The 24595-nt window shown below is 52.3% G+C and overlaps 1 protein-coding gene across 2 annotated transcripts in view; it reads right to left on the minus strand.

The window, feature by feature from the left end:
* Nucleotides 1–384: 384 nt before the first annotated feature.
* Nucleotides 385–24595, minus strand: part of CCDC12 (coiled-coil domain containing 12) — a 55489-nt gene continuing 31278 nt past the window's right edge. Inside the window, exons 2-7 of one of the 2 annotated variants that reach the window (XM_015445796.3) lie at nt 21197–21264; nt 5525–5604; nt 3681–3742; nt 3406–3440; nt 2304–2380; nt 385–2207 (exon numbers count right to left, since the gene is read on the minus strand). In XM_015445796.3, the coding sequence (XP_015301282.1) occupies nt 2125–2207; nt 2304–2380; nt 3406–3440; nt 3681–3742; nt 5525–5604; nt 21197–21264 (405 nt within the window). In that variant the 3' untranslated portion in view covers nt 385–2124. Of the gene's footprint in view, nt 2208–2303; nt 2381–2910; nt 3441–3680; nt 3743–5524; nt 5605–21196; nt 21265–24595 lie in introns of both variants that reach the window. The other variant, XR_012431091.1, reaches the window with a different exon arrangement.

Below are 24595 nucleotides of genomic sequence, written 5' to 3' on the forward strand. Positions count from 1 at the left end.
CTCATTTTTTTTTTTTTTTTTTTTGAGACTGAGTCTGGCTCTGTCGCCCAGGCTGGAGTGCAGTGGCCGGATCTCAGCTCACTGCAAGCTCCGCCTCCCGGGTTCCCGCCATTCTCCTGCCTCAGCCTCCGGAGTAGCTGGGACCACAGGCGCCCGCCACCTCGCCCGGCTAGTTTTTTGTATTTTTTAGTAGAGATGGGGTTTCACCGTGTTAGCCAGGATGGTCTCGATCTCCTGACCTTGTGATCCGCCCGTCTCAGCCTCCCAAAAAATGCTCATTTTTAAAACCTTGTAGGCTGTTACTATTTCAGTTTGGGTATAAATCCTCCCACTTGTGTTACTGGTCATTCTTTAAGGCATTGGATTTTCTCATGTATTTTGTAATTTTTGTTTGCGTACTCATGATGCATGGTACTTTGTTTTTCCTTCTAGGACAACACCCAGGGTCATAAAACCAGAAGCATACCTTTCAATAGCTCTCGGGACTGTCGTACTGGGGGATAACCCTACTCTAGTCCCAGAGCTGATGCTGAGTGGCAGCTTAGTTGCCAGTCACCAGGTATCCATGTCCTTCCACTGCTACAGACATGCATCCTGTTTCCAGCTGCAATCCCAGGAGATGCAGGGAGTCTCTTCACCCTTTTTTTCCGTAGGAAAAACAGCCCAGCTCCAGTTTTACCAACTGGACAGAGGGAGCCTGGCTCCAGTCCTGCATGTACCACTGGACCTAGGAAATACTGGAAGGGTTTCTGCCCCATGTGGGAGTCAGGGTCTTGGTCTGGTCTTACTACTCAATGCAGAAGCTGGCCAGCTACCACTTCAGCCCTCACCTACGGCTAGAAGTTTCTGCTTCTTTTCCACACAGGAATTACCTTCCAAGAATAGTTGCATAATTTTAACTTAAAGGGTTTTTTCATTGGTTGTGTGAGTGCACTGGTCTCTGTGTGCACAAACCCACTCTGCCTCTATGACTGGAGTGCTTGGCACTGTCTGCCAGAGATGGGTCATTGTGTTTCTGGAACACTGCGGAGAGGAAGAACACACTAGACGGCTTAGGGCAGAGGCAGGAGGCTCAAGGGGACATCCTGAAGGAAACTCAAGGGTGTAACCATCCTGGAGGAGATGCAAGACCAGTTGGCCACAGGTACTGCAGTCAGAGATGACGCAGCCAGCCTGCTACCCTGGAGAGTCAGCTCCACAGAGGAGGCTCATATCCTAAAGCCAGAACCTTGGGGATCTAGGGTCCACGACCACACCTGAAACCCAGCCTACAATGTCCCCGTCTCTAGCAGAATGGGCCACCCCTCCCATGCAGGCTTTCTGTCCTAGGGGAGCCACAGTCTAGCTCTGACTGGTGGAACAGGGAGAGGGGCTGCCTGGGGCTGGGGAGAGTGGGGAAAGCAGTGACAGCAGCATCAAATCTGGAGTGGCCCTGAGTTGGGGCTTGCCAAGGCCCAGTCTCTCTCATACTGTGAAAGGATCCCCAGAGGACCAGGGTGGGAGCCTCTCCAGCTACTCCACAGACTATTGCAAGGCCTAGGCCTGGGGGAGGTGTTAAAAAGGATTTTCTCAGACCCTGTCTCTATCACCCAAGGATCTTGAGATGACCAGCAGTGACCATGGACTGGGCCAGGACATGGCTGCAGAAGGCAGCCCTGAGTATTCCCCACCCCTCCAGCCTTAACATGCCCAGTCCAACACAGGGATTATTCATACATATTAAGTACCACTTCTGCAGTCACTCCATCTCCACCCTGTAGAGCCCAAATCCACAGTAGGAAATATTTGACAGATTTCTGCCACAGACAGGGATTTACTTGTCTCTATTTCCAGATTTTTTTTTTTAAAGTTCAAAATATATACATATATACAGACATATTTACATTCACATGGGCAGACACAGGCATGCCCAGAGTTGTTGCTGGTTCTGCCTCCATTCAGAATGGCAGGGGCCACCCAGGAGACACGGAGCTGACCTCACCGATAGGGGTTTCAGACGTGACGGGCAGGGAGTCTCTGCTCAGAAGCCAAACTGGAGGTGACGGCAAGCCGAGCCCCCATCCCTGCCCAAGACCATCCCCTGCAGGACAGGCCTGATGGGCGAGTGGTGGGGCAGGGCACGCCTCAGTCAGAGTCACAGGCCTTTTGTTCGGTGGCAGCATCCACTGCAGAGGCTAGGCTGTCGTCCTGGCCTTTCAGCCTTTCACCTGGGATGGATGGCAGACAGAAGGAGTGGGAAGGGTTCCTGTGCTTGGGCCACCATCCAGTGGGTAGGACCCCACCTTCCCAGGTACTGCACTTACGGATCAGCTCGGCAATGGCCCTCTGAGTCCGCTTTTTTAGTTTCTCCAGCTTCTTGGCCACATCTCTCTTGAGGTCCCTGGAGCAGGGAGGCAGGGAAAAGCAGGAAGGTGAAGGTTGGCCTGATGTGGCCTTGGACCCCCTCCCCTCTTGCAGCCCTCTGGCACAGGAGTCATGCTCAGTTGCTTGAGGAGGCTGCCCTGTGGAAGAGGCCAGGACATTCCCCTTCTGCACCCTCTCAAACCCAGCACGAACCATTATTTCCTGTCCCACTGAGGCAGGGGGACTAGTACCACAAACCCACCCAACATAAGGGACTGAGCTAAGACATGCAAAAGTGGATGGTTTCTCAGGGACCCTCTCTTGCTCTGCTCCTCCGGTCACCATCAGGGAGTGACTTGCTCCCGTCCACTGTGGGCCCTGCTCCTCCTCCAGCCACAGGCCCAGTCCCTCCACTGTGGGCATCTGGAAGTGCACAAGCACTCAGTCCATTCTCTCTGGCTCTGGGATTCCCAGGACATATGCCCCATGCTTTTGTTTCATCAAATTAAAATACCCTCAGCTGGTGTTAAGTGGACCCAGAATCAGACGACAGGGATACAGCCCTACCTCCAGCTCAAGATGAAGACAGACACAAGCCTCCCGGCCCACAGCACCCTCTCTCCCACTCTCTCTCTGCCTAGCAAGAAGGATGATGACCTTCATTTCAGAGAGGAGGAAACCAGGGCCAGAGGGAACAAACTATGGTGGTAGAACAGGAACAGAAAACTGTGTCTGCCCTTCCGTCCACCCCTGGCCCCCAAGGACAGCGGTTGGGCTCACTCAAATGGGAGCTCTGGAGCAGATGGGCTCTCAACCTCTCAGGAGGGCCTTCATGAGGGGCCTGCTGCTCCCCGCACCTGAGCCCCTCTCCATCACTCCCCTCTCATCCCGCCACTTACGTCCTCCTCAGCACTGGTTTCCAACAGTAGCTATCTCGTGCAACTCTATGTCTGTACTGCCAGTCTCTGCACTGTAAGGGCAGGAAGGGCCAAGCCCCTGGCCCATGCTGGCACCAAGAGCCCCTGAGTCAGCCTGCACCAGCCCCACACGGGTAACACTCACCAGTCAGGCTTCCGAGGAGCGAGGTTGGCCAGGTCCTGGGAAGGGAGGAGACACATATCAGGGTGGAGGGGCCGCCCCAGGGAAGGGGGAGGGCAGGCTCGGGAAGGAGGGAAATGGGAGAAAGAGAAGGAGGAAGGAGAGGGACGAGGGCAAAGAGGCAGGTGGGAAGAGAATAGAAGTGACGAGAAGGAATGAGGGGCAGAGGGAGAGCAGGTGGCAAAGAGAAACAGGACACACAGAAGCAGTGAGGATGCCAGGGCAGCCCAGGCACTTACCACCTCCTCGATGACGGGCTCAGGCTTGGCGGCCTCCAGCTGCTCCTTCACCTTCTCCTCCACTAGAGGGTGCAATAAAACAGAGAAGACCTGTGGGAAAGGCGCTGCTGCTCTGCAGGGACACTGCCTACTGTGGCCCGCAGTGAGACAGGACCCCAGGCTTCCTTGCACCCACTTCTCTGTGGTCCCCAATCAGCCAGAGGTGAAGACCCTGCAAAGGCAGCTCTGGAGGGGGGGCCTGGGTTTTCCAGGATGAAGCAGTCCCCACAGGCCAAGAATGGGACAGCAGGAGGCAGCCAGCCACAGTCAGTCAGGAAGCATGGATGCTGACAGTAACTACGAGACCAGAGAGCTGCCTGGGTACATACAAAGTGAGGACTGGCTTCTCACATAATCCTAGGGCTACTGGGCTCTGAGGATGTCCTCTGGGTCCCAGCCTAGCCACAGCCACAGGTGGCTTTTCCTCCATCCCACCTCAGCTGTATGCTCCCAAGACCAGGACAGAGGCACCTTCCAGCTCCTCCAAGCTGCTGCCAGAATAGCGAGCCTCTGAGCAATCTGACTAGAAGGTTCCTGCCCCTCGGGGACAAATGGCGGAAGCACTAACAACTCTGAGCTCTGTGGGCTTCCTCCAACCCCTGGCACTCAGTGGGCCCATGAGTGCCCTCCTGCTCTGCCTCACCTCCCTCCAGAAACAGATGAGAGTTGAGGGCTGCCCCTGACCTGGGCAGTTCCTCACCTCTCCTCTGTCCTGCCTACTGACCCCCACTGCACCATTACCCTACCAGGTGGGGCCCAGACTACAGAGCAAATCATGGGGAAATGTGTGGATTTCAGGGATGAAGGAGGTGGGGAAGCAGACTGGGATGTGGCCAAGCAGAAACACTTTACTTTTTCCCAAGATAAATGTATTTATTCACTTGTTACTTATGCAATTCAAAGAAAGACGATAACAAGGCCAGGAGTGGAGGCTCACACCTGGAATCCCAAAACTCTGGGACGCCGAGGCGGGTGGATCACCTGAGGTCAGAAGTTCGAGACCAGCCTGGCCAACATGGTGAAATCCTGTCTCTACTAAAAACACAAAAATTGGCCAGGCACAGTGGCACACAGCTGTAATCCCAGCTACTCAGGAGGCTGAGATTACAGTGAGCCGCGATTATGCCACTGCACTCCAGCCTAGGTGATAGAGCGAGACTCCGTCTCAAAAAAAAAAAAAAAAAAACAAGCAACAAACATAAAGAATTAAAACAGGGACTCTCCAGGGCAAGGGCCCAGGGGTCCGGAGGACTAAGAAACTTCCTGGCATGAGTGGTGTGGACGGCCAGAAGCTCCTAGTGGCTGTGCTGCTCCCACACCATGGCAAGAGACTAGGCAAGCCCTGGGCCAGGCCCTCTCCCCTGCCTCGGTGCTCCACATTGCCGGTCCACTGCTGTGCATGGCTGAATGACTGGCCCCTGTCTCTGACCCACCCAGGCCCCACAGGACCCATCACCTGCCCTGCTGCCAAAGGGCCCCATGACCACGTCCACTTCTCAGCCCAGGAGTCCTCTGAGAGGATGTGGCCTTTTTCAAACCCCACTCAGATCCCGGGGAGGCCTCAGTCTCAGGCGGGTGTGAGCAGGACTGAGAAGGCACAAGAGGCCTCTTCAGCGCCCCGACAGCCTCTGCTGCCACCGACGGCCGACTGTGCGCATCTGCCATGAGATGGTAACAAAGGGTCCTGCCTGAAAGCCCAACTCCTGTCCTGGTACTGCTGGTTATTCTCAGAGAGCAAAGCCTGCTGAGGTGCAGGGTGGCTGACAGTGCCAGGAAGCAGAGGTGGAGAGGGGCAGCCTGCTTACCTGCAACCGGTTTGGCCTGGGGCACCCTCCTCTTCTTCAGGTCCTCATCCTCCGGGACATAGTTCCGCAGCCTAAGTTCCCTGCAAGGACAGAGAGAACAAGCAGAGACGAAGTCAGTGTGTGACATGGTCTCATTCATTCATTCATTCATACAACTTGCATAGCCCATGACTTCCCAACTTTCCTCTGCGCTCTCTGGAGATGGCCTGGTGAGGAGGAAAAGCACAGAATGAAGCGTCATCAGTCAGGCCACTTGGCACTGTCCCCTGCCACTTAGCGGGACTGGCTGCCCTCCACAGGCCCTGTCTACTCTGCTGGAGTATGGTTCTCTTCCAGAGTTGGGCCAAGGACGCCTAGGGAGCATTCACAGGGTGTCTCTCCTGGATCATCCCCATTTAACAGCTAAGGGGATTGGAGGTCAGAGAGACCATACCCTTTTCACAGGATCACACAGCAATGGGTGCACATCTGAGCTCAAGGCAAGGTATGCCTCCCAGCCAGGGCTAAAGCTCCTGGACTGAGTGATTCCTAAAAGACAAGGCCAGTGGTCACCCACAAGTTCCCCAAGTCTGGTCCCTCTTCAGAGCCTTCCTGCCCTGGGGCTCATGCCACGGAGTACGCCTCAACTACTTAGAGAAAAACATCTGGGTGTGCTGGGCCAGGGGCAAGTGGCAGTGAGTGAGGAGTGACGTGTGGACAGACAAGCAGGTGCTGGTGGGCTCCAGAGGGGCGCAGCTGCCTACAAGCCGTGGGAACATGGAGGGGAGGCACTCCAGGAGGTGGCAGCGCCTAGGCCTGCAGATGACGTGGACAGGGTCAAGGCACAAAGCACACGAGAGGCTGACTCGGCTCCAAGACTGCTGAGAGTGGCCCGTGAGGGCTGGGAAAACAGGCATGACCGTGTGCAAGGCTGGGAAGGCCACAGTCCACCAGGACAGCAGTGAGAAATGCACAGCCCCCAAGGCCTCCATGAAGACAGAGGAGCCACAGGGGACCAGAATCGCCCGAGGGGAGCTGTGGCTAGTTACTATGTTTTTATTTTCTTCTTGCCTCAGTCTTTTCAGGCAGGGGTGGCTGAACCAAGAACTCACTGGGGTCCTCTCTGGCTCAGGGGCTCATCAAATCCTGGACCCCCCCACACAGAAGCAGGCTCCCAGGAAGAGGTGTCCCTGGTAACTCCACAGGGCAGCAGGACGAGAGGTCCTGGGGGGCTGCTGGGTCTAAGAAAGGCAAGGCAGAGGCAGTGGGACAGACCCCTAGCCCCAGGGGATGCAAGAGTGGCCCCTCAGATGCCGGCCAGGGGAGACTAGGCCGCGGGTCCTCCTCCCTCCCCAGTACCTCTTTCAGTTCTTGACCGTTGGTCCCTCAGAAAAGTTCTGGGCCTCTAAGGCAGGAAACAATTTCCCAACAAGCCTCCCATAGTCTGCCATCTTCAAAGCCCTCTGTCTGGACCAGGTAAAAGTGCTGCTGACTTTCTCAGGACCTGCGAAAGCAAGCTTTCCCAGAGGCAGGGGTGTCTGTGGCCACACAGCTAGCAAGCGGCAGTGCTTTGGACTCAGGGGCTTTCAGATGCCACTCACTCTCCTATTCAAGGGCTCCACCTGCTTCCTGCCCCCAGCTTACTTACCATCTCCTTCCCTCCTGCCAGGGCCCCTGGGCCTGGAGCCTTGGGGCTGGGCTGAACCACTGGATGATGGGGGAGATGGGGCAGTGCCAACATCGCCTGTGTGGAGGAAGCCCACCTGCACTCCGAGAGCCTGCTTCCTCTAAGGTGCGGAGATACCCCACCCCGTCCCCCATCCTTGAACGCCTGCCTCGGGCCTGGGGGTACATGTCAGGTCACAGAGGTACAGGGAGACAAAGTGGGGCATGACTGGGTGCAAAGGCTTTTGTTCACAACAGGGTGGGGAGAAATGAGGAAGAGAAACTGGGTGTGGGAAGAAAACTGCAGGGATTAGTAAGAAGAAAAACTGTCACTTTCAGAAACTGTCTCCAGGGTTCTATGAGAAATTGACAGGAGAGAGGAGAGGCCAAAGGGAACTTGACCCAGAACTCAGAGCAGCGACCCGCACCCTGCCTCCAGCCCCGCCCACTGCCCAGGCTTCAGAAGGCCAACTGGAGGAGTGAACCACAAGCAAGAGGTGGAAGCAGAGCCTTGTGCCCACTGTGCCCTGCCACCCCCAGAGTGGAGCACTGGCCAAGCAGCCAAGAATACCCAGATCTCAACCACTAGGGGAAGGTCTCATTCTGGGCCTCAGTTTCCACATGTAAAAACATTAAGGTTGCGCTGGGTGCATCCAGCTCTGTTGAGCTGAGTCCACACCCTCCCCAGACTCACTCTTGCAGAGCTAATCTGACGTGCAGCCACTGTTGTGCGATCGCGTGAAAATGGTGCAGTCTCTCTGACCTCCAGTCCCCTTAGCTTGGAGAGCTAAGAGACTTCCCCTCCCTAATGCCCACTTAACTGCCCATCCCTGGAATTCCACCACTACCAAAGGGCAGGAGTCTCTGGGAGAGTCAAGGAGCATGGGGGGTTCAGCTTGGGGACCTGGTCTTTCCAACACAGGTTAATAAACCTGACAGCAAACACATTTTTAAAAATCTATTTCAGCCAGGCGCGGTGGTTCACGCCTGTAATCCGAGAGCTTTGGGAGGCTGAGGCAGGTAGATCACTTTAGGTCAGGAGTTTGAGCCCAGCCTGGCCAACATGGCAAAACCCAGTCTCTACTAAAAATACAAAAATTAGCTGGATGTGGTGCCACATGCCTGTAATCTCAGATATTCAGGAGGCTGAGGCAGGAGGATCGTTTGAACCCAGGAAGTGGAGGTTGCAGTGAGCTGAGATCACACCATTGCACTCCAGCCTAGGCTGCAGACTATCTCAAAAAAAAATAAAAATAAAAAATACATATATATATTTAATTGGCTTCAGAGAAGTACCAAGACAACAAGGATTTCAGGGGCTGCAATCACGGAGATAAGGCAAGTAAAACAAAGTGAGCCTGACATCACGTCCCTCTTTCCCTTTAAAGCATGTCTATTTACATGCAGCAGCTGAAAAGCTAAGAGACTGAGCAGAGCTTCCCATTAGGTTGGTGCAAACATAACTGTGGTTTTTGCCATTGAACATAGTGGCAGAAACCACAATTACTTTTGCACCAACCTCATATAATCTCATGGGCCTGGAGAGATTAAAAAAAAAACAAAGACGTGTGTTTAGGCAGAAACTAAAACAGACTGCTGACTTCTCAACTGAAACTATGGAAACCGTAAGACAACGAAATGGTATCTCAGAAATGTGGACAAAATAAATGTCACACAAAATTCTAAATCTAGTTAAGAAGCCTTCAAGAGAAAGACTTTTTCAGACATAGAAAGGTTAGGAGAATTAGTTATCAGCGAATCTGTTATTCAAGAAATACTAAAAGCAATACTTTAGGCTAGAGGAAAATGATCTCAGACGGAAACATGGAATTGCAGGGAAAAAATAAAATGCCTCAGAAAGGGTAAATACAATGGCTTGTGCCTGTAATCCCAGCTACTTGAGAGGCTAAGGCAAGAGGATTGCTTGAGCCAGGCGTTCAAGGCTGCACAGAGCTATGATTACACTACTGCACTCCAGCCTGGGTGACAAAGCAAGACCCTATCTCAAAAAAAAAAAGCAGGGGGAAAACGGGTAAATACGTAGGTAGATTTAAATGAATATTCACTGTATAAAAGAGTAATAGTGACTTACAGTATTTAAAATGTAGCAACAATAGTATAAAAGAAAGAGTGGCAAATAGCCTTGAAGTGTTCTAAGGTCCTAAGCACTGTAGAGGAAATGGTAAACATGCTACTATTTTCTATTAGACTTTGGTAAGTCAAGGATTTTTGTTGTTATGCCTGTGGAAATTACTAAAAGAAAGGGAACACAGTATACAATTAACAAGTTAACAGAAGAAGAAAGTGGAATGATTAAAAACAAAAAGAGACAAGAACGGAGATAAAAAAGGAAAGTCAAGAAACAAATAGTAGGACAACAGATTCACACACAAAGCAGGCCCAGGCTGCCATCCTAGGGGCTCCCATAGCCTTACAGTGTCCAGGGCCGCCACAGCTCTTGGAGACTGGGCAGGGTGTGACGAGATGGTGCCAGCCAGACCAGTAGGGCAGGCCAACACCTAACACCTTGTCGGCCGGCCAGGAAACGCTGAAGCAGCCTGCACTCACCGGCAGTCACTGGCATCTGGAAGCCGCCTTTCTGAGGACCACTGGAGTCAAACAATGCTTCTGCCACCCCCACTTGAGAATGAGGAGGTTGCTAAGGGGAGAAGGTACTAGCTCTAGCTACAAGAAAAGAAATAAAACCAACAAGAATGTCAACAGTGGTTACCTCTAGGAGTGACTTTTTTTTAAGAGATGGGGGTTTTGCTGGGTGCAGTGGCTCACACCCGTAATCCCAACACTTTGGGAGGCAAAGGCAGGTGGATCACCTGAGGTCAGGGGGAGACCAGCCGGGCCAACCAACATGGTGAAACCCCATCTCTACTAAAAATACAAAAATTAGCCAGATGTGGTGGCGGGTGCCTGTAATCCCAGCTACTTGGGAGGCTGAGGCAGGCGAATCACTTGAACCCGGGAGGCAGAGGTTGCAGCGAGCCAAGATGGTGCCATTACACTCCAGCTTGGGTGAGAAGAGCAAGACTCCATCTCAAACAAAAAAACAAAAAAACAAAAAAAGAGAGAGAGAGAGAGAGATGTGGGTCTCACTATGCTGCTCAGGTTGGACTTGATCTCCTGGGCTTAAGCAATCCTCCTGTGTCAGCCTCCCAAATGGCTGGGACCACAGGCGTGAGCCATCAGCTCATCAGGGAAGTGATTTTCACTTGATTTTTTGATTTTCTGTAGATTCCAGAATTTCTAATCAGTAATTCTTTCTACATAGAAACAATCAACCAAGTACTCAAAAACATAAAGAAGAAACAGGCAGAGGAGCCGAAAGGCAGCAGAGGACTGTGGCAGGGTTCTGAGTCAGGCAGCACCAGCACCTCAGCTCTGCTGGTGTCCAGTCTCTGTGGCTTAGGCCCAGGCTGTCCCCTAGCCAAAGGGAAGCAGAGACCAGGCCACGTTTTTGGGGCTTTCAGCCCCAGAGTCTATGGGAAGGGCAGCCGAGAAAACCCGATGGCTTCTAAGACACTATCCTTTGCACCAAATGCCCTAGGCCACCCACAGTCCACCCTATACCAGCAGCCAGTGTCTCGGTGGAGCTTTGCTATGTCTCCACAGGAGCAGACACAGCAGCCACCTCAGTGCCTCCACTGGTACTCCCTCTGACTCAGGGACCCCAGTGTCCCCAAAACGAGTCTAAGCTTCTTCACATGATCCTGGCCCCACAGCCTGCTCATCCCCTTGGCTACACACTTCCCTGTCCATCACGCTTCAAGAGCCAGCTCAAGGAGGTGGCCCTGTGGGCCCCTCCCAGTGTCCCTATTCACCCTGAGGCACAGTGACCGCCCTTCTCCAGGGCCCTCTTTGTCCCACTTGCCTCTCTACCCTCTCCACAGCAGCCCCCACTCCAGGCATGTGGCCCTGTGTTGGCTGCATATCTGTCTTTCACAGCCTGCCCTAAAGGCACCAGGCAACTCCAGGAGGGGCTCAGCATACATTGCCTCAAGCTGGATAAAGGAATTCAGAAGGCACTCAAGAAAGAGTTTTATGGGTAGCCTGGGGCTCTCTGAGTCTTTCAATGACTTGAGAAGACATTTGGAAGCAAAGAAGTTGTGCCCAGCAGATAGAGAGGGCAGGAATGTGGCTGGGCCGGGGCAGCCAACTCCTAAGCAGCTTCTTTGTGGCAAAGCAACTGGCAATGCCAAGCTCGCATTCTATAGAGTTTCCTTCTAAAACGGGTAGCTGACCTTTTCTATTTACTTTACTCCGCTTCAGGCCAGCTGCAGGAGCCCCTGACACGGGCTGGCCAGGGAGGTTCAGGGGAAAGCACCCCTGGGGTGCTTTTTCACACCTTCCATATGTGCCACTGAGAGGAAGCAGGTGGAGAAAGTTGATGTTCTGTCAAGTACAGAGCCAGAGTAGAGTTCTAGAATGGCGAAATGAAAGGAAGCTTTGAGATAGATTATGCATCTGATCCAACCCCATCACTGGCAAACTGGCCTCAAAGTCTACACTGCTCATGGGGGTTTCATGGCCCCTGGTCCACTTCACTCGCTCATCCTTTGGGGCGCTAGCCTCTCTTCTCATCCCTTGTATCTTGAGGCTACTCCACATTCTGCCCCTGCCCTGGGCCCGGGGAGGGAGGGAGAGAGAGGGTAAGGACAAGGCAGTCCCACATGGCCTGTTCCCTGAGAACAAGGTCCTCCACCTGGTCACCCTGGTCCCTTCTCCTGCCCATACAGGCCCCCTCAGGGGCCAGAGAGAAAGCTGCTGTGAGGCACTCCTCCTCATAACAGACCACAGGGAAGGCCACGCCCAGGATGGGCCTGCAGGCCTTGCGGAGGCCACCACTGGCCAGAGAGACTAGCAACTGTGATCAAAGAACACTTTCATTTTTAATATTCAGAGTACAGAGACACTGGAGCTCTGCCAGGAAAACACACTCATGACACTCAAACACGCCCCTAATAACCCTCTGTTTGCTTTAGGCTTCAGGACCTACCCCTTGTCCCCAACATAAATAACAAGGCTTCAGTTGCTGCTGCCAGAGGCCAGACCCGAGAGAAGCATGAAAATGAGGGGAGAGGCAACTACCCCAGATGAGGTACACAGCTGCTCTAGAGGCTGCTCTGGTCTTTCTTTCAAGTGCCATTAAAATGTTCAAACCCCCTGACCCAGTAACCCTGCTCTGGGAAAATTATTCCATAGAAATAGTAACAAAACAGAAGCAAGCAAAACAAAGCGTTCTACATACACACAATCCTGGCAGCATAATTCATAATAGCTATGACACCTCTGGGATCTCTTCTGGCAGAGTGCCCTAGAGAGGCCTAAAGTACCACCAGGCTATGAGGGCAAAGGACAATTTAGTAGATGGATGTTTTTGTTTGGTGATTGGTATTTTTCTTTAGAACACTCAATGGCTGGCTCTGCAGCAAATGAGACTTTAAAAGAGACCAGTGGCTTCCCCACTTGTGGGCAGAGGAGACTGTGCTCCAGCTGTCACCCAGTAAGGCAACTGTGGACGCACACTGAAGAACAGGTATAGCGTAAGGCAATACAACCTCCCTTTCCTTCTCTTATCCAGCCCACCCCAAGCCTCCTGTCCTTCTGGCCAAAGAGGACAAGGTCTATTGGAACACATGACACACGAAGTGACCACGGACAGGACAGGGCCACATCACAGCCCCAGGGGGTGGACAGGCCTCTAAGCAAGCCCTGGCAAATGTGTCCTCAGCAGGCTTCAGGAAAAGGAGTGGGAGCTCCTTTGTGCTACCACCTGAAACCACAGGCCAGAAAGCATGAGATAATGCGCCCTTCCCAGTAGGGGCAGCCTCCACACACGGCCTCTCAGAGGCCACCTCTCGAGACCACCCTTCCACACAGGGAGAGATTGTCACTGACATTTTCTCAATGTGGAAAACAGTCCAGAAAGATTACCGAGGTGCCAGAGCTGAAGGAAGAGCCGGAGGCAGAATCCACACCCTGCTCTCTGGCCTAGGGGTGGACCCCATACCAGCTTCCTCCATCTGGCTCCTCCGGGACCAGCAATCACGGGAGAGAAGCTACCTGACGCAGTGACTGGGGTCTGGCCAGGGCTGCAGGTGGCTCTGCCAGGGCTCTGGGCACTCAAGTGTTCCTCAAAGGAAAAACTCCTGCAGCCTGCCCCACAGTGGAGTTCAGCCTACAGTATCATCCTGGAAACTCCCTCCCTCAACAGGAGCCCAGCCTCTCAGCTCTCCCCACGGCCAGAAGAAGCCTTCCTCGGCCCTAAAAATTACAATTTTAGGTCACAGGTCTCAGAGGCAGGAGCTTCAGAAGTAGTATAGTCAAGCCCTTGCCTTAAAAACGAGGAGGCCAGAGACGCCAGAGCTGGCTGGGGATGAGATCTGTATGGGAGCCCCCACCAAGACCGATCAACAGCTATGGCCACGTGTTCGCACCAAGGCCTACCCAAAGGCCCCCGAAGGACGGCTTATAAACAGCCAAAGGCTGTTCCAGGCAATGACCGGGGCTGAGTGTTAGTTAAATGAGGCCCCTGCCCTGCCGGAGCTGCCATCACATCTGCATCACGTGGTCTGCACCCACTCTCATCCTGGACGCTGCAGAACCTAACCAAGGTGCTCTACATTGACAAGCTGAACTTTGCACCCATCCCACCTGAAAGCCCATAGCTAGTGGGTACTTAAGGCATCAGAAAAAACTGGTATGCCAAAAACAAAACAAAAAAACCTAGGACTAAAAAGTAAATCATGGTACTCTCAAAGAAATATTAAGCTGCCATAGATAATTTCATGAAAGTATATTTACCAAAAGACAGTCATGACACGGCACATGAAAAAAGGTTACAAAACAGCATGATATGCACAGATACATGTTGATCTGTAGTTTCTAAGTTTTCTACAATCAGAAAATCTATAATTTATGTAAATATCAATTTAATTTTTTTTTTTTTTGTGAGACGGAGTCTCGCTCTGTCGCTCAGGCTGGAGTGCAGTGGCACAATCTCAGCTCACTGCAAGCTCCACCTCCTGTGTTCACGCCACTCTCCTGCCTCAGCCTCCCGAGTAGCTGGGACTACAGGTGCCCGCTACCACGCCGGGCTAACTTTTTTTTGTATTTTTAGTAGAGACGGGGTTTCACCGTGTTAGCCAGGATGGTCTCAATCTCCTGACCTCGTGATCTACCGGCCTCAGCCTCCCAAAGTGCTAGGATTACAGGCGTGAGCCATACCTGGCCATAAATATCAATTTAAATTTTAAAACAGGAGAGGAGTAAAGGTTTATGGCAGATGAGCTAAGCCCCAAAGGGCCCATAAGGTGAGAAGTGGATTGGCCACACTGGCCATGCGGGGCCCAGATGTTGGGGGACAGGGACCTGCATAGCCCACTGCCCCTCACCCTCCCTGGCCCAATCGAGCCCAGAGACCACTCTGGGACAGTGGATGGTGCTCAACCCCAACAGGCTGCCCTGAGCGGCAAACCACCAGCAGCCACTGTACTCTGCCAAAAAAAAGCCTCTTTTCCCCACACACGGAGGGGTCTCAGTGGCAGCTCCACTCCCTTTCAAAAGTTGGAGGATTTTAGCCAAGGAAATTTTAGCCAAGTTGCTTCACCTGCCTGGACTGTGGCTTCTTCACCTATAAATGCAGATCACATTGAGTACCAGAACAGAGATGAAGATTTCCTAATAGGAGCTTTGGAAGCGAGATCAGGACACACAAGATATGACTTAATGCACAAAGAAAGGATTCAGCTGTGCTCCTACCCCACCCTACCCAGAAGGGAGGTGCCCAGTGCCAACACACGGTGAGTCGGCTTCACCATATTCTTTAAACCAGTTCTCTCTTGATTCATTCTCCCACATTCCCAGGCCTATTCCCGAGAAACAGGGTCAGGAAAAATGAGGCGGTGGTGGGTCTCTATGCTGCTGTTTCAGCAGGAGATCTCCACTGCCTGTGACTGGGACATCACCAGATGTAGACATCCTCTACAGTGGGACTGAAAGAACTCGGGAGGCGTGACGGGAGCCGCCCTGGTTGGTACCACTAGAGTGGAGCAATGTATGCAAAATCAAGCTGATGTCATGGATCAAACAACCATGATCTGTGACACATCCTGGTGTGTGGAAACCATCACCGGGGCCCAGCACGCAGAGGCCTGGCATTGGCTGGACTCAAGGGTTTGGGCACTGGGCCAGGGCTGGGCCTTAGCTGGGGTGGGAAGTCTCTCCATGAGAGGGTCATGCACACATTGAGCTGGGGAACAGATTTTCCATCTCTGAAGAAGCAAGGCTAGTGACCTCATTTCTTTTGTAATATGTGACACCCAGCCCCGGTCAAACAACTATCTCTGATGGTAACCGACTGCTCCAGCAGTGTGCAGACCTCCATACAAAGCCACGGGGAGGTGGCGGCTGTGGAGGTTGGGAGTTCGGGACTTGCTTGTTCAGGCACTTTCTGGCATAGGAGGAGGCGAGTGCTCCTGGTTAAGTGCCTCCTCCCTTCTCCCACCTGTCAGCCCCAACCCAACAGTCCATCCATCCCACAAGGCAGGGTGGTAATGGCTGTCAGCCACAAACCCTGCCCTAGACATGCCTCCATGGCACACATCAGCCAACCTCCCATCACCAAGAAGCGATGGACAGCTCAAAAAAAAAACAAAGCAGCTGACACTGACATGAACACCCCTGAATACCCTCTTCCATGGGCCAGCCTTCCAGGGCACATCTTATCTGGGCAGTACACAGGGGGCTGGGGGAAGGGAGCTGCCTTAGAGATGAGTCACCCATGCCTCTACAGAGTTAGCTACAACAAGGCTGGCAGAGACAGGGAAGAGTCAGCCCAGAGAAGAAGGGCCCATCTAGGGGTAGGAATGCATCCTTTCTTCCCACAGAGCCTGGGCTGGTCGAGCTGCTGGAGCTCACTCCCACCCAATGGGGATTTGGTTGTATGGGGATGGGACAGGATTTATCCTAGGACAGTAATACAAATTTTTTAAAAAGGAATCTGCACTGATTTCTATCAAAATCCCAGCAAGCTTTTTTTAAAATAGGTATTAACAAGCTGACTATAAAATACGTAAGGAAAGGCAAAGGAACTGTTACAACAGCTACAATAATTCTGAAAAGGTCTCCTCAGGCAGTGGGGCAGGAACACACGCAGGCAGGCGGGTGACTCTTCAGGATGGCTGGTGAGGGGCAAAGTCCTGGGGTGGCTCCCTCCAATCCTGTTGGATTTTCATTTACTTAGCCACAAACCCTGGCCCTACAGGGTATCTGGTTAGACAAATGAATCTGCAAAATGAGGCCACTCAGCTTATTTCCAAGGACTATCTAATGCAGCAAATAAGCGAGGCTGTACAAAGTGGTTCCTAATCACAAACTTCTAGGTCACGTTTGCTTATTTCTACTCCCATCCATTGCCTCACATTTCCCCCAACTGTTGCCTTATTTGCAAAGCTGGCACACGCTTTATGTAAAAGTTACTTCTGCCTTTTCCAGGTGTGTCCAGAGTCCTTTCACTCTCAGGGTGCCTTCCTTCTGTCCAGAGCCCCAGCACTAGCTGAGCAAACAGGTATGGCATTTGCTCTGTTCATCAGGTGAAGCAAGTTTTATTTCATTATTTTCCACCTTTGGTTGAAGATTCTGAGGCTCACTGAGGCAATGTGACTCGCCCAGGGTTAGAGAATTAATAACTGGCAGGGCTTGGCCTCAAACCTGAGAACCGCTTCCAAAGCTAGACCTTGCTCCATCTGTCTAGGTCCTTTCATCTCAGGGACTGCTGCTGAACCAAGAATCTAAAGCACGATGAACTAGCTACATCAATACATGGAACTGACCACCAGGCAAGGGACACTGAGTGACCTGGAGGGTAACTGAGGCAGATGGACCCTGCTCTCTGTCAGCTAATGGGACACAGGGAGCCGAGACACTCACAGGCAGCAGGCCCTGGGGTCATCCAGTCATTAGAGTTCAGAGCTGAGTGGCAGTGTGGGATGGAATGACTCAGGGAGAAATCCTGGTCAGGATGTAAGAGGAGAAACTAGGGAAGAAGGAGAAGAGGAGGGTGCCACCTCCATTTCCCTGTAGGGCCTGGGTCAGGCAGCATCAGAGACAACTCAGCCTTTCCCATCCAGGTTGGGCCCTGGGTCTTAGATGCAGATCTGTTTAACTCCCTTGGTCACTCCTGAGATGGTGAGCGGGTCAGACTGGAAGGGGCCCCCAGGGACACTGACACTGTGTAAAGGAGAGTTGGCGTGATGTCTGTTCATGCCTCCCCAACAACAGGCTATACCAGCCACCCTTCCACACTGCAGATTCATGCCTCTGGACCTTTGCCACCCAAACCTTACCATCTGGATTCCAGACTTAAAAGGCACGTTCTCCATAAGGCCTTGTCAAACTGAAGGCAGGACAGTGTTAGCTGAAAGCACCTCAGAGTGGGCACCACACTCCTCTCAGCACACTCCAGAATGGCTGGTGTCAGCAGGGCTTCCCACCTGGCACCTGGGCTCAACCCAGAGTGACCCTGACTGAAGTAGGCTGTTCTCGCCTCCCAGCAGGCGAGGAAGGATGCTCACTGGTGAATGGCCTCAGGGGTCATCCCTGCAATGGAATGGAAGGTCACTTCTTTCTCCCCAGTGGCAAAGGAGGCTGCAGCAGGGGCTATGGCCTAGGAGGTTCTCTGGAATCAGCTCCCAATCCATAAGCTTCCTACGTGAGAGCCCCTTTCCAGACTTGGGGTACAAATAAAAAGCAAGATCCTCCTCCCTGGGATGGACACGGCCTCTGCTACATCCTGTTCTTCCTGGAAAGTCCATCATCCTCAAGCCCTGGACCCTGCAGTTTAAAGTTAAGTCCATATGGGGTCTCGCTCTCTGTTAGGGCAACCAATGTTCTAGTCTGCCTTCCTAAATAACCCAAGCAAGCCCTCTGCTCTGGGGATCTGTTAAAGTCAGAAGAGTCTGTTTTTCTCTGGGGTCTACAAATACAGGCACAACTCCTTGCTAAGGCTAGGCTTCCTGGCAACCAAAGGAGTGACCAAGCGGCAGGCCCTGCCAGGTACAGGATGCTAGAAGTCCACCAGCCCAAAGTCTCTAGAAGGACAGCCCTGAAAGCCAAGCTCCCAACGACTGGGAGGCAAACCCGTTCCACCACACTCCACTGCCTCAAAAGAGGCCAGATGAGAGCAAATCAGAAGAATGTGATGAGCTGAAGCAGAACCCAATTCAATGTCCAGCATGGTTGGTCCCTAGGCTGCAGTGAGAAAACAAAACAGGGCCTTGCACCTGCCCAGCTCAGTGGGCTCAGGACGGGGCCTCAGAGCAGGTCCTGTGCTCCACTACAAATGACCTGTAAGACCTAACATGGAGCAGGTCCTCACGTGGCAGGGCCCCTTTTATCTAGAACTCACTGACAGGAGCCTGGAACTACACATGCCCTTTGGTTTTTTCCCACTGTTTTCATTATGGTATATCTCAGGCACACAAAAAAGTTCGCACAATAACCTAACACATGTACTCACCTCCTGCAGAGTCAATAAAAGCATTTTGCCATATTCAAGACAGGTTTGTTCCCCTTTTTTTTCTTTTGTTACAACAAAACCACACATCATTGGCCTGGCCCAGTGGCTCACACCTGTAATTCCAACACTTCGGGAGGCTGAAGTGGGTGTTGCCTGAGCTCAGGAGTTCGAGACCAGTCTGTGCAACCTGGTGAAACCATGTTGTTTTTGTACCAAAAAATTAGCTAGCAATGGAGGTGCACACCTGTTGTCCCAGCTTCTTGGGAGGCTGAGGTGGGAAGATCGCTTGAGCCTGGGAGCCACTTGGAGGTTGCAGTGAGCTGAGATCACACCACCGCACTCTAGCCTGGGTGACAGAGTAAGACCCCCATCTCAAAAAAAAGAAAAAAAAAAAAATCACACATCACAGAGCCTTTCCCTAATCCTGTTTCCTCCTTGCTTCCCCAGGCGTCAATCAGAGGCATCACTCCTCATGCATGTGTTTACACTTCTGCTTTTGCTTTCTTGGGAGCACCTGACACCTTATCACACACCTGCTTCTTTGCTAACAGCCTGTCTCCCTCCAGAAAATGTCAGTTCCGTGAGGGTAGGGGCTGTACTCTGTCCACTGTTGCCTTCCAGGGGCCCACAATGGTGCCCTGCACAGAGCAGACAACCAATAAAGTCAGTACTTGTCAACTGAGAAACACACATATATCATTTTGTGTTCCTAAATTTGATACAAATGTTCCTGGCCTGTATGCCTCAATTCTGAAACCTGCTTTTTCCTTCACTCGACACCACGTTTGAGATTCACAACCACATGGTTCAGCATTCAAGCCTCTTACTGTATGACACACCCACCCACATGCTAAACCAGTAACCCTTCTTTCTCATCGAGGAGAGGGAGGGGTGGGAATAAGAGAAAAAACCACCAGCAAATCAGAGCCCAGAAACTGGAACTCAGGCTCCAGCCAGAGTTCCAGTTTTTGAGAACCTAAGAACAAACCAGAAGACCAAAGGGCCTCTAATATGTAGTTACCACAGAATGGGGAAATCTATGCCAGCACCCACCCATAAAGCCACATATGTTGGGGTCACCTGACAAACGAGCAACTAACTGGCCTTTGTCTTCCCATCTCAAGAGGTGGGGGCTAAGGCCCAACAAAATGCCCCAGGCCCAGTGGCAGCAGACCCACTCAGCGTTTAGCATCACCAGCCTCTCAGCATGGAGCTGGTAGCATGTCTGAACCCAAGTAGGGGGCATGGACTCTGAAGGGCTCTCAGGATAGTGTGATAACACTTTGTAAATGGTGTCTGTGATTGCTCCTGATTACAAAGGCAGAGATGAGGCCCGCATGTGGGGAGGTTCTACTCATACTGGTGAAGGTGAAAAAAGGCTGTGGCATCAGGAAAGCCTGCTCTGGTGTGACCGCCCAGCTTTCTCTGAAGGGCATTCCCTCCCCTCCTGCTGCCCCTATGCAAAGCAGAGCCTAAGCGCATCAAGAGATACACCCCTGTGCCTGAAGGAAGCTGCTCAGAGCAAAGGAAATCAAGGCAACATGTCCAGAAAGACACATAGTTTGACCCCAGGAAGAGAGCGCCAGCTCAGGGCTAGGCATGGGAAGGAGGACATGAGACCTCTGGAACTGCTGACACAGGAGTGGTAGTCAGACACTCTGTTCACAAAGATCAGAGGCACAGCTCTGCCTCACCCCACCCCACACGCTGGTTCCAGCAACAGTTTCCAGGCTCCAGATTTTTGGGAGGCAAAGTAGCATCTGAGGCTCTGTGGAGGTGGCAGCCGTCAAGACTGCGGGGGAAGACCTTGTGCCTGCAATCACGAGGGAAGGGTACCCAAGACCCTCATATGTGCTGTGTTTAGGCAACTTAAGTGGACCCAACCAGATGACAGTATTCGACAAAATAAGATAAATACTACAGAGAGAAATGACGCCAAAGGGGCACAGAAAAATGAGACAGGCGCCCTTTGAGCCGAACGCTATGTGAAGACCCAGACATCAAAGGTATAGGAGAGATGAGAAGGACCTCCAGGACGGACAAAATACTGGTCAGGAAATGCTGAGTGGCTAGGGGTGGCAAGGGCCGACCACAAAGGGCTCTGGCTGGAGGGAAACAGAGGAGGTTGGACGAGGCCAGATGACCCAGGCAGAGCTTCACATGTCAGGTACAGAAGGGGCACTTACTCAGCAGGCAATGGAGAACCATGCCACGAAAGGTGTATGAGAAGGGTAAAACGGCATAATGTAAGGGCTAGAAAGAAAATGCTGGGGGTTGAATAACAGCCAAATGGAAAATGAGGGAAAGGAGGCAGAGAAGGCCTCAACAAGGGCCTTCTGAGATGTTGAGATTTTAAGGTCTGAACAAGACAGCCATGGCAGAAAGAAGAGGGGAGGGAACAGGGTAGACGCTGAACAGAGATGGGAGGACCCAGAGACTGGGAGACCGATGAGTGCTGGAGGAGACAGCAGAGCCTGGAGCTGCAACACGGGCATTACCTGTGCTTCTCGCCTTCTTCCTCCTCTTCTCTGAGATGCTTGGTCCTTGGCTCCCCATCTTCCTTGTCCTGCAGAGAAAGGGAAAAAACCACCAGCTCAGTTGAAAGCTCCTACTTCCAGTCCACACGGCCCAGGGAGCTAAAGAACAGGACATCTCAGAAGGGGGACACCTGGCAGGGCCCAGCTTGGTGTCCCAGACTCCAAGCAGGATACATGCCTGCTGCATCTCATAGGCGCAACTGGAGCCTCACTGCCTGTGCAGAATTTAAAAATCCGTAACTCTTGGCCAGATGCGGTGGCTCAGGCCTGTACTCCCAGCACTTTGGGAGGCTGAGGTGGGCAGATCTCGAGGTCAGGAGATCGCAACCATCCTGGCAAACACACGATGAAACCCCATCTCTACCAAAAATACAAAAAAAATTAGCCGGGCATGGTAACCGGGCGTGGTAGCTGGTAACCTGTAGTACCAGCTACTCAGGAGGCTGAGGCAGGAGAATGGCGTGAACCTGGGAGGTGGAGCTTGCAATGAGCCGAGATTGAGCCACTGCACTCCAGCCTGGGTGACAGAGTGAGATTCATCTCAAAAACAACAACAACAAAAAATCTGTAACTACAGCCCAGTCCCAGGTACCTGGTAGCCCTTAGAGAACACTCGCAGAAAGAGCTGGATGGCTTTAGATGGTGAGAAATGCAGCCACTTGGTGCCATGGAGGGGCCATGCTGGCAGGCCACCAGTCACCTTCATGGGTCTAGATGGAAACACCTGCTAAGCTAGGGAAGACTGGGGGAAGAAGTCACCAGCAACCAGGGCAGGATGAGAGCTTGGGCCTCCTGAGACACCTTTCAGGCCAGAGTCCTCTCCGGAAATACCTATTTGGTTCGCTTTAGAAGTAACATGAACAAGGACCAGGCTTATAACAAGACTCACTGCCTAGGCCTGTGCTACATTCAAGGAGACAGAGGCAAGGGGAATTAGTTTGAAGTTTCCATGAAAATTTTCTTAATCTGGTTCTTCTGACTTCCCACCAACTGCACCTCTTTTTTAAGTCTAGAGAGTCATGTTCATCTTAACTTTGACATGTTATGCTTGTTCTCAGGTGCACTGGGGGTTACAACAGAAAGAAACTGCCATACTGCTTCCACCTGCAGCAGAAAATGTCTTCCTGGACTTTCTCCCTTATTATGTGATTACCACCGTTAGGTCAGCCTGCCTGTGGACAAACTGACACAGGGCGTGTGTGCGCATGTGCAAATTCGTGTGACCACATCTCGGGCCCAGGGCATGGACTGAGAGGTTCCAAGACAGAGCTGTCGTGGGTCTCCCTGCATGCCAGGTTGGCACTCCAGAAGGTGACAATGCGTACTTCACTATGGCAGTGTCCTGCCTTCCACTCTCGCAGAGCAGTGTTCTGAGAGAGATCTGTGAGCTCCTTCAGTAGGGAGCCTGCTCTGATGGACACAGAATGAGCTGGAGCCTGCATATAAATTGTAAGTAAAACAGTTGCTTGAACTACCTTTCCTAGAACATTTATTTATGCCATTGACAACTGCCTTCCTAAGAATGGCATCTGCTTTATGTGAAGACTGCAGGCATCGACCAGACCCTGCCACGCCTTGGCCACACAACCTCCAGGGAGCAGACTACCAAAACTAGGTTGGAGGCCTGGCCCAGAGAAAGGCTTCTGTCATGTGAACAGATCAAGATGCCCCCTACCCCAACTCAGGGCAGCTCATCTCATGGCAATGAGGCAGCGGGAACAAAATAACTGACCAAGTGACAGCAGCTACATGAGAGAGGTCAACGTGGAACATGGTTCTTGCGGGAGGGGTGAGGGGTTTCCTACTAAGAGATGGGCTGGGCAGAATTGGGTGATACAGGATGGGGGACAGGAGTGGGAAGGGCATTCCCGGTGGGAAGTAGAACTTGAACAAAGGCAGGGTGTGGTCTAAGAGCATGCAGGTGACTGGGGCTGGGGAAGGGGGTGACGATGATTGCCAGGTAAGAAAGTCAAGTCAGGCAAGGGCCAAACACAGAGGGCTCTGGCCAGTGTTCTTAAGCAATGGAGAAACCGAGGAGAGACTGGGGAGAGTCTACCGACCCCTGCTGGGCAAGGCAGGCTCTGGGGTGGACAGGCAGATGCTTGGTGATGGCCAAAGAGGGAAGGGAGAACAGAGTACAAATGCTTCACTGAGAAACAAATCAGGATCCTCCAAATGGCTCCCAGGGCTACAGGGACCCGGACGGGGCTTCCACAGGAGCCCTGCTGGCGCATGCAGCCCTCCCTGACTAAAGACGAGCCGATGAAGCAAGCCAGAGCCTGCATATTCTAGCAAAAAAATTCCTTCCCGACTCCCAACCAGCGGACACCCTGAAGGCTACTCCCAGAAGTGCCTATCGCAGGGGAAGTAGTGGCAGACACCTGCCCTGGGTAAGGGCAGAGAAGGAAAAGCAGAAAGGGCTCTTCTTTCCCCACAGTGGGCTGGTGGGGCAAGACCCCCAGTCACAAAGGAAGACTCCTTTCCAAACGGGTTCTGTTAACCTGAACCACCTGGCAGAAGTAGGCGGGGACTACAGGAAAGTGTCCAGCCTTTGGGAGGAGTGCTTTGCAAATACCATGCCCTTTCTCAGCTCTCAAGCAAGGTCAAACAGCTGCCACCACCCTCCTGGAGCCCCAGAGACATTCAAGTGCCTCAGCAAAGGCCAAGTTATTCATTAATAAATGAGAAAACACCCAACTATCTAAATGACTTTTTAAAAATGCCTAGCAATCTGGCGGGTGGGGTGCAGCACTAGCTCTGCAGACGGCATGAGGTTAAAAATGACCCCAGCTTGGGATGCTGTGCTAAGAGCAGGGGCTCAAAAAAGATAAAGATCCACATCTGTGGCAGAAGCAGGTGAACAAATGAACAGGCCACCTAAGTGGGAGAGACAAGGTGTACCTCAGCCTTCCTGACAAAGAGTGATTCATAAACAGGATAATGGGCATTCATGGGAATGAAAATCGCTTTTGGTGACACTGGCCTGAATCACAAGATATGGCCCCTTGCTGCCTAGGACAGTGGAGGGAACAGCAGACCACTTGAAGCTCACCCCTACCTGAGAGACTCAAAGAGCCTCAGACCTGGAGGGCTCGCAGGATCACCCATTCTAGATCCTCAATTTAACCCATGGGAAAACCTGGGAAATGGCGGTCAGGGAAAAGGAAAAGATTTGTCCAAAGTCACAGAACCCATCAGCGGTAGCTGCAAGTCTGCCTCCAGGTCGTCCTGATGCCTGGCCCTCGTTCTTGCCAAGGAGACGAGAGAGAGGCTATCAAGAGTGGAAGAGTGGTGCCGAGTTTCTAAAGAGCTCTGATTCTACTCGCCTCTCCTGTGCTCCCCACAGTTCAGACCTGGCCC

Source organism: Macaca fascicularis, chromosome 2 (genome assembly GCF_037993035.2).
Source record: "Macaca fascicularis isolate 582-1 chromosome 2, T2T-MFA8v1.1".
In the NCBI taxonomy this organism is placed as follows: domain Eukaryota; kingdom Metazoa; phylum Chordata; class Mammalia; order Primates; family Cercopithecidae; genus Macaca; species Macaca fascicularis.